This window comes from Dermacentor variabilis, unplaced genomic scaffold, assembly GCF_050947875.1.
Source record: "Dermacentor variabilis isolate Ectoservices unplaced genomic scaffold, ASM5094787v1 scaffold_12, whole genome shotgun sequence".
Classification (NCBI taxonomy): domain Eukaryota; kingdom Metazoa; phylum Arthropoda; class Arachnida; order Ixodida; family Ixodidae; genus Dermacentor; species Dermacentor variabilis.
This window is the reverse complement of record NW_027460280.1, coordinates 40,619,206-40,632,571: the sequence shown is the minus strand read 5'-3', so window position 1 is coordinate 40,632,571 and position 13,366 is coordinate 40,619,206. Positions and strand designations below refer to the sequence as shown.

Below are 13,366 nucleotides of genomic sequence, written 5' to 3'. Positions count from 1 at the left end.
CCATATATTTAAGCAGATCACCAGTATATGATATGATTCAGTGCGTGCAACCCTACACTGTTAAAAATGTGAGCATTCTCTGGGGCTTGTACCGCAATGATAATCGTCATTTGCCTTGCTTGCGTTTTCTTTCTACAAAACTCAGCGCTCACTACTTTGCTGTCGAGAATGCTGTGCTTCGCTAATAAAGAACGAGCCATTCGTTTCTTGGGAGTACCAGGCTCGCAGCGTTAAAGAAATGAAATGCGGGCAGGACAGATGACTATTATCTAACGTTGTGGGACAAGAATAGCTTCAAAGGTTGTAATATTTTTAAAGAGTCTACGGAATTAGTATACCATTACAACAGCAGCATCCAACTTTCTACACTCTTAAGCGAAATTACACCCTTTTGTCACACGACGATAATCGTCATCTGTCTTGTCCGCATTTCCTTTCTTTAACGCGGCGAGCCCGGTACTTTCCAGTAACGAACGGCATACGTGTTATCAGCCTGACATTGCATTCCCGACAGGAATGTAGCGGGCGCGGCGTTTTGAAGGAAACGCAAGCAAGGCAGATGACGATTATTGTTGTGTGGCAGAACTTTGCCCAAGGGTGTAGCACGTTCCACATGTAGTAACAATTTTTTTGATAGCGCTCTCTGAGACAGTTTGCACCCTTTGGGGCTTATCTTGTCCCACAACGATAATCGCGTGACATATCATTATCAACAGATATCGAGAAGAGTGCATCGAGACTCGCAATAATTTCGATTATTACGTGTCTTGATATGGCTTTGCTGCACTGATCGGTGTAAGCGTACATTTGCGTGCATTATTATCATAACAGACATCATCATCATTGTAATGCGCATCAGCGCCACTCGGTGCTCTTGTTGCAGATAGGGTTGGAACACGGGCTAGAGTTCCATTCCACGTTGAACTGCCTGCGTGGATCCTCTAACATCGTGCAGTTGACGCTCAAGACGAAGGTTTTAACATAATGGAGCATCAGTTCAGTCAGTCTGGTAAACCCCTAGATGATGACGACAAAGTAATACCACTGCGGTGTTATGGCCGCGGCTGGAAACTGATTCCCTTGGATGAGCTGCCGATATTCCAGTACCTCAAGCGACATGTTGCCTTGAAAGGAGTAACTGTGAGTTTCATGTGTTAGTTGAGCTCTCAGAACGTGCTCCTTGGTTTAAACTGCTTTTTAACCTGCGTTGTACAGGTTGCCGGAGAACGAGGGCGCCCACCTGAGAAGCACTCGGTAAGCCTACAATAGCTTTTGTAGCCGATCCTGTAATCGTTATGCGTACAATAACCACATGCTGCATCGCTAAATGGCGAGACTTAAGCATTTTAATTGTTTAGAGCACACGCTCATTTGCATTCGAAAGTGAGCTAGAGTAGCGGTGTTTTGTGCGGTGCAACATTTCCTCTGTGCTACATGTACTTGACAGCTTCAACTTAAAACGACGTGCTAGGCTAGGCCTAACCATCTACATCAACCAACTAGGCTTGAGCGCATCGAGCATCAATCAACGTAAGCACAGCAAGGGTATATAGCGCCAGACGTCTGCCGGAAACGTCATGGCTTGACGGTATTCTCATGTTCCTGCATGCCTACAATATTATTTCTATTCTTCTCTCACGGATAACTGAACACGTTCTGCCGCACTGCTGGGGCGACGGGCTGTCAACATAACGCGAACGAACTGGAGGTTGAACTGGGTCGTTGAGGTTTACGCATAAATCGGCACAGGTGATGTCATATAGAGGCAATATATTTAACGAATATCAATTTTATCTCTTTTTACTGTTCGTGAAAAGAACACTTCGGTGCCGTTGTGACTCCAGTGTGCATTATCGTGTGGATCGGCCACCACACTCAAATAAGTTTACACCCTTTGGAGTGCCCCTTCTGCCACACAATAATCGTCATCTGCCTTGATGCGTTTCCTTTCTTTGACGCTGCGAGCCCGGTACTTACCAGTAACGAACGGCATGCGCGTTATCAGCATGATGGCATTTCCTGTCGGCAATGCCATCATGCTGATAACGCGCGTGCCGTTCGTTACTGGAAAGTACCGGGCTCGCAGCGTTAAAGAAAGGAAACGCATCAAGGCAGATGATTATTGTTGTGTGGCAGAAGGGGCACACCAAACGGTGTAAACTGTTCTTAAGAGTGCACCACGCGACGGATGTTAAAAAAAAACATGAAATATATTTAAAAACCGATTATGTCTGCATTACCGCGATATGCTCGTAAAGGCCCGGCAGTTGCAACACAGTGTGTACGTTGATTTATGTTACTTTGCCTCTTAATGGGAAAACATGGTATAATAGGAGATATGGTAGTATTATTTCATTATCAAGCTTGATGGTATTCATCCTGTGCTTATATCAATGTAATATATATCTGATTTCGTTCCTGGCTATAGGATTCACCATATTTTGTAGAGCAATGGTCACAATGTGTTATGGGCATTGTGGACCATTGTGACTCGCATATATATGATTTGTGTTAGGAAAATGCTTTTTCTCGGCTAGTTGTAGATAATTTTACACAAATCAAACAAATCCCGTCTAACTTTGTACAAAATAGTCCAATATGCACTGTATAAGCTCCTGACAGTCGAGTTTTCTGGTGGGGGGACTGTACCACCTGTCACAGCGGAAGCACAACTAAGGGAAGGACGAATTGACATCCTGTGAGACAGGGTAGTTCATGGCTTTGAAATTGGTCGCGTCCCACCCAGCATGGCATTGGCATGTTCTATAAGAAAATGAATCTTTTTGAAACATGTGAGGCAACGCTTATGCTTTCTGTTCTGTGTCATGGGTGATTTGACGTGCAGTCGTCGAATCACCGGCGACTGTGTTTGCGATTGCACGTTGAAATTTCTAATGGTATCGCTGGACATTTGTGTCATTATTTTGCCTTTCAGAAGAGGCTTGGTCAAAATGTCCTAATTGGCATGTTAGGGCTAGAAAATTGTTTAAGAAATCAAGCTTAACATAACATGAATCTTCTATAGATTGTTGCTCTGGTCAATTTGATGCCTTGCTCGATGAATTCCCCGTCGATAATTCATAGGCTTCATCACCCTACTCTCTCGCTGGCAGTCGAGGCAGGTTCCTGTTACTTGGGCATCTGGTGAAGGTATGCGCCTGGTAGGTGCTGCTCACATGGAGCAGTGGTGACGCCCAACCGGAGCGATTGTTTCTGATTAGCAACTCAAGACGGTTAATTACATTAATATTTTTCAGTTATCTTTGGTTAACGTGATGCCTCTCACTGACTTGCGATAGCACTGCAATACATAATAGTTATAGTGCGCGACAAGTCCACTGTGAGGGATTTAGGTCAAGCTTAGTGTGCCGCGAAATCTTAGTTCTTTATTTTGCTTTCTTCGAAGTATGGCCGCAGTAACAGTGATCCAGCAAAAGACATTGACATTTCAATGGCTTGAATATAATGGGCATACTTCAACATTACCTCGCATTGCGCATTAACTTTAGAAGTCGTTAATCACATTGAGCACGCTTACATAAGTGAAAATTGAAGTCTTAGAAGAGCACTGAAGCACTACCACCAAAGAGCGAGTTACTTGAATACTGAGGCGATTGTACTCGTTAACTCTACTTACCTGTTATGTCAAATAAAGCATAACTTTATATAAGGCGTGGTGACTTCTGAAGAAACACTTTGTGTGTTTCCATCGCTTGGAATGCTGCTACTCCAGCACAAAAATGCCGGCAGCTTTCACAGCGAGCACATGTCTAGCGGTGTACATTTCCTTGGTGGAAGCAAATAATTTTGCCAATGGCTTGGAGTTGGAAAGCAAGATTTGCGCCCTTTGTGTTGCTCTAAGCAAGAGCACGCATGCAGTTTCAGGGCCAACACAACACTGGCACCCTGCGTACCAGTGTTGACTCAGCTTGCCATGTGAGATGCTGATAGCACTTGCTCCGAGCCGCCGCCTGGGAAGTGTCAGGAGCCTATAGGAAATCATAAGCTCGATCATACAGCATTATAAAGAAGAACCATTTGTCTGTACATCTGCAATAGCCATGTAAAAGTGAATGTGTGCAAGCTTTTTCCATTGCATACCGGGTACATGAAAGTTGCTCAGCTTGTAGCAGAAGACATACCCACAGTTTTACAGTGCATAGGAAAAGGGGTCTAGCCATATTCTTTCACTATGTGTGTTACTTTGGCGGTACATATGAGGGTCAGCTTTGTGTGTAATACACTATATGCAAAACTAACAGCTATCAGTGCTCCAAAGCAGGCATATTTTCATCACTGCGATGTGTCAGCTGTGTCCTGCTTTTAAATGATGTAAATGCTTCAGAAGAAAGGTCATGTTTTTTGAATATTCTTTTGACTCTATTTGCTATAGACTTGCCAATCATCGTGCTGGTGGCTCATACCTGCGCCATTCAGCCCAAGGCTTCATGTGAGCCATTGATGAATGGAAAAAGGAATAGAGCATGAAAAGAATCATTATGAGATGAGGTCCCAGACCTGGCATTTGGGCAAACTTTCTGAATAGCTTCAAGCAGCAGTTGCAGCTATATAAGAAATGCCAAGCTCATGTGTGTCGTGAGTGGAGTTCTGTGACTCATGTATGTCAGCAGATCCTGCATGCATGTCTTATTTACATGGCAGTTTCTATGTTGTCATCTGGGGCACAAACTATTTTTTAAGGTGTTGGCAATAGTGGCAGCAGTGAGCTATGTATGACTCCTGCTGCATCATGCATTCTAGGACTTAAGCAATTTCATTGGAAAAGTTCCATGTGTAAGGAACGTTTAATTATATTGTGCATTGCAAACTTGGTAGCACTGTTTTTGAACTCTATTTCCCATGATTGAATCGCTTGAATGATCATCATCTATTGACAGCATCCATCGTCATATGATTCTTCTGATGCGGATCACAACAAGTATATTGGGAAGTCTGGTTGCTCCCGTCAGACACCACTTCGTGCAACAGCTTTGAGTGCTGGCTTGGAACCAATGCAAGGCAAGTTCTTCATTTCGTAGTGTAATACAGTTACTTTTTTCATGTTAGGTAGAGCTCAACTGGTGAACAAGCTGCCCTTTTATCAAATTCATTGCCTTGTTGTGTATTCTTTTTTAGGTGCATTTATTTCTGCCTTTGAGATTGGTGGCAAAAAAAAAAATTAACATGAAATGGGCAGAATAGTATGTATTAGTCAAAGGCTGCCGCTCTGCTTCATTCTATACGCTTATTTTTTTGCCTGAAGTTGTGCTGCATAGATCGCTCAAGCTTCCTGTGATATTCATGGGTTTACAGAATAGTATGCATGTTCATTCATAAAATTTGCCTTTGGTACTGCTTCACTCCCTTATGCTTTATCCTTGCCTGGAGTTCTACAGCATGCATTGCTTATGCTTCCCATGACATTCATGACAATGAGCAAAACGAGAACAAGGTGAAAGCAGGAGCCAACGTTTTGACAAGTGGACTTGTCTTCTTCAAGGCCTTGAAGAAGACAAGTCAAAACGTTAGCTCCTGCTTTCAACTTGTTCTTGTTTTGCTCATCGTCTTGAATTTCCATCTCCCGCCTTCCCCGTGATTTCACGACATTCATGTGCTTGCAGAATAGTATTTATGTTCTGTCGTAATGGCTTTGGTTCTGCTTATCTCCTGTATGCTTTCTTTCCTGGGCTGCACTGTTTAGGTAGTTCAAGGTTCTCATGACATGCATGTATTCACATTGGCACAGAAACTTTTATGTGTTCTAATGCATACTCACTCTGTAAATGAGGTTTTATCCTGACAGTGACTTCACAAGAACAGTTTTAGGAAAGTGTGAAATTCCGAGATTTATGCCATTACTTGCATCATAGGTCTGCTGCGGTGTCATTTCTAGTGCCCATTTCAATGAATCAATCAATCTTTATTTTTTTTTAGATGTATATATAACAACCTATATTTATACAAGCAGGATCGACCATTGAGCCCTTTGAAAGGTCGCAGCAGGGGTCTGTTAACATATGGGACTGTAAAGGAACTACTACACAAATAAAATAGATATTGATACTACTAAATTATAATATTTGAGCACAGATTGAGTAAATAAATAAGTAAAGAAAACTTTAACATAGTTTTGTAAGGTGAATAGATGGAACTTAACAAGCTGCTTGATTTATTTAAGTACTGATGTCTAATATCTTAGAGGCTTGTCATATTTATGTGTCACAAATTCAACAATGCTTGTGTGTTATTATGAGTGTTTGGGCTGCTCTGTTTATTACTGTTAATTTGAACAGCTGCCCAAGAAAGGGGTGAAGTCCTGCGTCAGCCATCAACCTCACAGGTTTCACTAGTTTCTTATTGTAGACAGGGAACTGTGTGGCCTACGGAGATGCATATGCACTCATGCATGCCTGTTTGCTTTATTTTGCTTGTTGCATAGCTTGCATGGTTTCCTGCATGACGCCTGCATCCTTTGATATAGCTATATATTTACTTTCGGGCCAAGAAGCAATATATTCAGGGTGTTTCAGAAAATGTTTTGAAATTTCTTAAATATGGATATAAGATGCAATAAATGATTTCCTCAGTATTGCTTTTGCCACAGAGGCACGCATTTTAAAATAGTTTGAGGTAGTAACTAGACAAGTGATTATGCAAATTAGAATTTAACCAAGAGAGCCAGACGAGCGATCCTAATGCAAGACATAAATCCCACCATCTGTGGAGTTAGCCATATTCAATAATGCAAAACCTTGACACTGCTAATTCTGCAGTCTAATGAATTCTAGCCAATTGCACTCAGAAAACCAAAAACCTATTACAGATGGATGATCCATGGCAGAGTATGTCATTTGTAAAGCTGTGCCTGAAAGCGAAATTTTTCTTGAAACCATGTTGGTAAGGAGTGAAAAATGAGATCTTTTAAAAAGCTGAATAATGACTGCCATAATTTTCTGAAAGGTATGTGTATAAGGCCAACTGGGCTGCAGTTAATGAGGAATCAAATGTTATTATTGGACTTCTGCAGTGGAACAACTTTCCCCAACTTCCAGTTGTAAGAAAGCCGTTAATATGAAAGCATCTGCTAGGTGGTTATTCATATGTATGTAATAACACCTCTAAAGACACGGACAAAAGTGAAGGCACATGGATATGTGTTGTTTCCGCAAACGCGCAATCAAGGCAACATGTGATTTTCCATGCGACTTCACCTGTGAGTATGTCTTTAGTGCTGTTCTCGTCTGAATATGCCAGAAAGCACTAATTGTTTTTATATTTTCGCTTTTATAAGCTAATACTTCTCTCAGATAGGCCAATTCGGTGTTACTTTGAGCTAGTGCTATTTGGAGGCTAGTGCTAGTGCATTAGTGCTATTTGGAGGCTGTCATGCAGATAGCTTTATTAACATGTCTGGCTTGGTGACAGTGGACAATAAGGCTGCAATTGGAGTTACTTGTTGCAGCATCATTTTGTTGACTTGGCTGGAACTTTCCACGAAGGACAATGAGAAAGAACTCCTGTCTCCTCCTTATTGTACTTTGTGGAGAAATTCTAGCACAGTTCACCAAATCGCAGTGCGCGCTAAAGTGCACTCGACAGTGAGTGCATTTGCCGTTTGCTGTGTCAAAGTGTGTAGCATCAATAGCAGTGATTCAGAAATAATGCAGGTAAAACTACCTTTTATTGCGATAGGAATTATATGGGTGAAACTGCAACTTACGTTAGATTTCAAATATTATCAATGTCCCCATGCTATTTGTTATAGAAACTGCTAATACTTAACCACTCTTAGCACTTCGCTTTCAAATACACGGTGCTTTGCACGAGTGTCGGGTGCAATGCAGTCTTTTCTTGGCTTGTGATGATTGGTTAGACTGTTGTTGTGCAAATATTGCCTAAATAATTGGATGTGCCTGTGGATTTACTCTGACACTCAATTCCAAATGACACTCCTTTCATGTGTAGAAGTGTGCTGTCAAAGTGATATTTGCTGCAGCTTCACTGAATTTGCCTGTGTGACTTAGGTGTAACACAGTTTGCAGGTCAAAATGAACAGCGCATAGATCGTTCAGACCATATATGTTGATAGTTAGGCATATTCTTTATTTGGCATAGGTGTTGTCCATGAAGCTCTGCACCAATGTGGCATCCATGAAAAATGACTACACTGGTTGGGGTAAAGCTTCTCTTATCCCCAGAAAAACTAATTTTCATGCAAACGTATTGACATATACAGTTAATGCAAAAAACACAGTTTAGAAAATGATAACTGTCTGCCTGTATTCTTAGCATACTTGAAATGAAATGAACGTAACTTTTGTTTCAGAAGCTTTTTTGTATGTGAACAATACTTCTGTAAGGTAGCTCCCACTTGCACTGACATCTTGTTTACTTTCAACTTAAGCACTGTTTTTTTTATTAAGTGGGCTCACATAGCAACTGCATTTTTATACCAAGATATGCAGTTCCCTGGCAGCAGTGCCCGGCAGAATTGCAACAAATTCACAAGCACCTTTCTTATTGTGAACCTCTTAATTCTTCTATTGCTGTCTTGTGCGTCCCTAGTTAAACAAAATGAGGTTTCCAGAGTAGAGTACCTCATAATTTTAATGCCAATTCTGGTGCATGCTTTCATGAAAACCATACTCTGGTGTCACACCAAAGTAGTAACTGCAGTAGAAGACGTAGTGGGGCTAGTTGGTTCATGGCTTTCAAAAGATGAAGTGCCAACAGAGATAGCACACTAAGAAAGAACAAATACAGGTCAAGGCGCAGACAGGACAAGTAGTAACTGTCTTTCAAAATGAATTTCTTCTTACGTTTGGGTTTTTAATATTGGCTTGATTGGTTTGGGGCTTACTTTAACTTTAAGGTAATTACATTAAGATAATTAGTTTAAGATGTAATTAGTGAAGTTTTGTTAATTAGTTGATTATCCAATGTTTTGTTCAAGTAATTTCGCCTCCTAGAGTAGACCAGCTTATGGATTAGATTATGCTATCTGCTGTGGGCATCTTTTTTAATTTGAAAGTGTTTGCCAAAACACTCGGTATATGACTCAAGAAGTTTGGTTAATAATCACTTCACTCTCATTGAGTGTCAAAGTGCTTTTACCTGATTGGTAACATTGGAAAAATTGATTAATTAATATATGAAATGTTATTATATATAAATAATATATTAAAAATGGAGTCCAGTTTTTTGTAAAGGCTCTGCTGCACTATTGAAGTGGAACTTCAAGCCATTCAGTGATCAAGGCATCTTGTCATATCTAGTATAAAAGCTTACTGGCACCAGTTTTGGAATAATTGTCCATTTCATTTTCTCAATTTTCTTAAATAAAGACGAAAAGGCGGGAGTAGGTTCACATGGGTGAGCAACGTTTAGTGGAGGGCCTGTCTGCCAAAGTGTACCATGAAATGCATTAATGCCAGGAAAGACAAAACTGCTGGTAGGCTCTTAATTCCTACTTTACATAGATGTGCCTTATGTGCTAATCATTTTCAAATTGCTGCTGCAACATGTACAGTAAAGTGATTAAATAAAAAAGTTAATAAATATTAACTTGCTGTTCATGTCATTCCTCATGCAAGTATGCCAGTCTCTGTGAATCTTAGTTCGAAGTGAACTTATATCACAACTTTTAAGACATTGTGCATCTGAATAGTGACACCTGTTGTGAGGGTGTGTGGGAAGAATCTGAGAGGGCTTCTCAAATACAAGCAATAAAAATTTTGAACATCTTCAGAAAGCATTTATTTATCAAATTCTAGCTGTGTATTTATGTGCACATTACGCCATTTAAGACTTAAAACAATTTATGCAGTGATAACTGCAGACGAAGCTTCTGAAATAGCAGGCATACATGTTTCCTTGTATGCAACAAACTATAGAAGCTGCCTAAAAATGATAGTGTGGCAAGAGGAAATGAAACTCGGGCAATGCCGTGAATCATCTCATCCTAGTTTTACTAATTAACGTTGCTCCTAAAGAGGCATGTCATGTCAAAGAGCAAATGTTAGTTAGTCAGAGTGAATCCTGACTGCACTGATCCAAGCTATTTAGAGCTCAAGTAACACTTCTGGCTTTTGTGCCCATTCGAAAAGAACTCTCCATTTCCCAGTGTCATACACGAAGAATCGCATATGCATGCTGGGCCATGAATAATGTAACGATTCTATTCCAGTTCTTTTCCTTTGCACGCTTTGTCAGTGGTCCTAGTGCCGCTTCTCCTGTATAATCGCCACGATTGGCGAGATTTCAGCAGTGAATGATAACAAAGGATTAGAATCAAGGTGAAGGAATCGCTACATTACCATATACTGACCCTGGTCTTTCACATTTCGATGTGTCATTTGCTGTGAGCATGTGGTTGAGATATTGTGCATGCTGTTTGAGCTGTAGTGCTTGCATGCCACTTCCTTTTCTTTACTTTATGTGGTGGTAACTATGTTCACTCTGCTTGATCAAATGCTATAGCGATCACCAGGGCCCCAATCTTCGCACTTGGCATACCGGCACCGCTACATTGCACACACGTCTGGTCCACCAACTTCCTGTCACCACCAGACAGACAGGCCCAGTCGTCATTCAATTCAGCCATCTCCAGCAACCACCAAGCAGTGCCACTTGGAGCCTCCAGTAAAAAGTTTACCAAAGGGGCCATCGGGGTCTGGTGAGCTTAATTGCTTGCCTTTTGCCTTGCTTACCTTTTGCCATTCTCAGTGAACTAATGAAATGCAAGAAAATTGACATTTTGTAGCAATTTCAGTCAAACATTTAGAGGCATCAGCAGATTTTAAAAAAAAGGTTTGTTGTGAAATGTCACTGGTGACCCATGTACATAAACAGAAATGTGTGGTGGTTGATGCAGCGCTATCATTTTCTCATTGTCATCTCTGTGCAACCTAAAAATATTTTTAAGTGGTTTATGCAAATGTGCATATTGACTTCTTGTTTTTGTTTTTATTTGATTGGGCATGCTGTATATTTTTGCGTTTCTGTGATTTCACTTGCCCATATCTGTGGTGGTGGTGGCAATACTGAAAAACTGCATACATGTGCATCAATATGAACAGCAACTGCCCTGCTGTTCTGCATGAACTACACTACTTTTCCTTTATTCAGCTTTTCTTTGTGTGTGTGTGTGTGTGTGTGTGTGTGTGTGTGTGTGTGTGTGTGTGTGTGTGTGTGTGTGTGTGTGTGTGTGTGTGTGTGTGTGTGTGTGTGTGTGTGTGTGTGTGTGTGTGTGTGTGTGTGTGTGTGTGTGTGTGTACAGGTTATTGCATTCTGTCATGGAGTTATATCTATTGCAGATAACTATCCAGTCTGCTAAGTCTACTGACAATTACATTTATATACTGACATCAGCATCCTTACAGTTGGAACATAAAACCAGAATCGCATTCAAATAACTCACTGAGAGCTTTACTGATGCCGACAGTACACATATCTGCAGCTGGGACACTGTTCAGGTTTTCTTGCCATTATCAGAGGCATAAAGCTGTCATTCACAAAAATTGTGCCACCAACGTCATGCACTAGTGCACTGTTGCATGTAGTACACCTTTCGCTGAAATAGAAGACTGGTGTGATCACTTTGATTAAGTTCTAAAACCACACCTTCACGTGAATTGCATGCTTTGGGGATGCTGTGCTTTTTTGCTTAATGTCCAAGGCATGGCTCGATCTGAGTTGCACCTATCTGATGGTGCATCAAGTATGAAGGCCCTTCTGGGTTTGCATTTCTGCACAATGCCACACAATGGCAGAACTGCTGTCTTTCATATGCACCTCATCAACTTGCATCTGTGATCTTCCTTTGGCTGCATGTGTCAGTGTATATATCCTTTTCCATCAGTTCAACGTTCACATATGCACATACTCTGGTGCTTGGATTTTTTTCTCTTCTTTTTTTCTTTGTCCAATACACGAACATGCACCTCCATATATATAAAATTCAAAAATTCAGTGAAATGGTGAACCTGATGAATGTTGTGTGGGCCACTTAATCTAACAGTGTAGTGCAGGAAAATGTAGTATAATACAGTACAAATTATTTAGTGGGAGGATTTTTCTTGTTTTGAAAAACGTGGCTGGGTAGACAATATGGTGTGGCCTGAGCTCTTGTGCACCATTTAACGAAGGGCTCAGTAATACATATTTAGAATTGGTGCAGCAGTCAGTCACTGTGTCTTTGATGAATTGACCCCTTAGTGCCAGTTAAAAGCAGTTACTTAGGAAAGATTGCACTTTATAGTAAAATTTAGATTGTTTGCTTGTCTTGTTGCTGCTAAGCAATCTTTGAAGTGGGGACGAAAAGTCTCACTTGTGCAGACAATTTTTAACAGAAACTGCCAAGGACAAGTCTTTCTCTTCCATTGAGCACTTGGTATAAGAGGGGAGAGAAGGCTGCTGTGTACTGATAGGATTGGAAGGAGGCCAGGCTTATCTCATGTCGAATGCAAATAAGCACAAATTGAACAGACATGAAAGGGCCAGTTTTGTTGTGGGTATCAATATGCAGAGGTGCATATAAAAATTAAAGGGTCTCCTAAGATATCTCTCAAGAGGTGAACGGCGAAAGCCTACTCTTCCTCCTCTTATCATTCGTCTCATTAGTATTTTTAGTAATTTGCAATCAATTGTAGTCGTTACAATTCACCGTTAGACATGTTGGTCATATCATAGTTATTAGTAGTCATTACAAGTCATTTCAGTTATTACTGGTCATTACTAAGCATTTTTAGTCATTTCTAATCAATTGTAATTGTTACAAGTTGTCGTTAGTATATTGGTCATTCCATGGTCATTACAAGTTGTTTCAGTCATTGTTAGTCATTGCTGCTCACTAGTAAGCATTTTTAGTCATTTGTAATCAATTGTGGTCATTACAAGCCATTGGTAGACATATTGGTCATTTCATTTCATAGTCATTAGTAGTCATTTTAGTCATTACTACTCATTACTAGGCATTTCTTATAATTTCTAATCAATTGTGCTCATTACAAGCCATCATTAGACATATCAGGTCATTTTGGAGTCATTAGTAGTCACTATTGGTCAATACTAGTCACTATAAACCTCTACCAATTTCTATTATAATGTTATCATTCATTAACTGTTACTATCAATCATTTTTCATTCTTTAATCTGTCTTTAATCTGTCTTCATGTGGTGTGATGACGCTTCGGCGGACACTCCGGCAGTCAGGTCTGCTGAAACAAACTTCACCATGAGCCTAGAAAAGCTTTCGCCTTAATAAATGTGAGGTGTGTGACCCACGCCAAGTGTTCTTTTTCTTTTTAGCCTCCCGCCTTCCATCAACCTGTATTGATGGGGAAATAAATTTATCATATGCTGCTTT

General features: G+C 40.6%; 1 protein-coding gene across 2 annotated transcripts in view; it reads left to right on the top strand.

Annotated features, from left to right (window-relative positions):
* Nucleotides 1-855: 855 nt before the first annotated feature.
* Nucleotides 856-13,366, top strand: part of LOC142566079 (uncharacterized) — a 43,249-nt gene continuing 30,738 nt past the window's right edge. For both annotated transcript variants that reach the window (XM_075676830.1, XM_075676831.1), the window contains exons 1-5: nucleotides 856-1,140; nucleotides 1,216-1,254; nucleotides 4,899-5,019; nucleotides 6,294-6,340; nucleotides 10,480-10,675. In XM_075676830.1, the coding sequence (XP_075532945.1) occupies nucleotides 985-1,140; nucleotides 1,216-1,254; nucleotides 4,899-5,019; nucleotides 6,294-6,340; nucleotides 10,480-10,675 (559 nt within the window). In that variant the 5' untranslated portion in view covers nucleotides 856-984. The remainder of the gene's footprint in view (nucleotides 1,141-1,215; nucleotides 1,255-4,898; nucleotides 5,020-6,293; nucleotides 6,341-10,479; nucleotides 10,676-13,366) is intronic.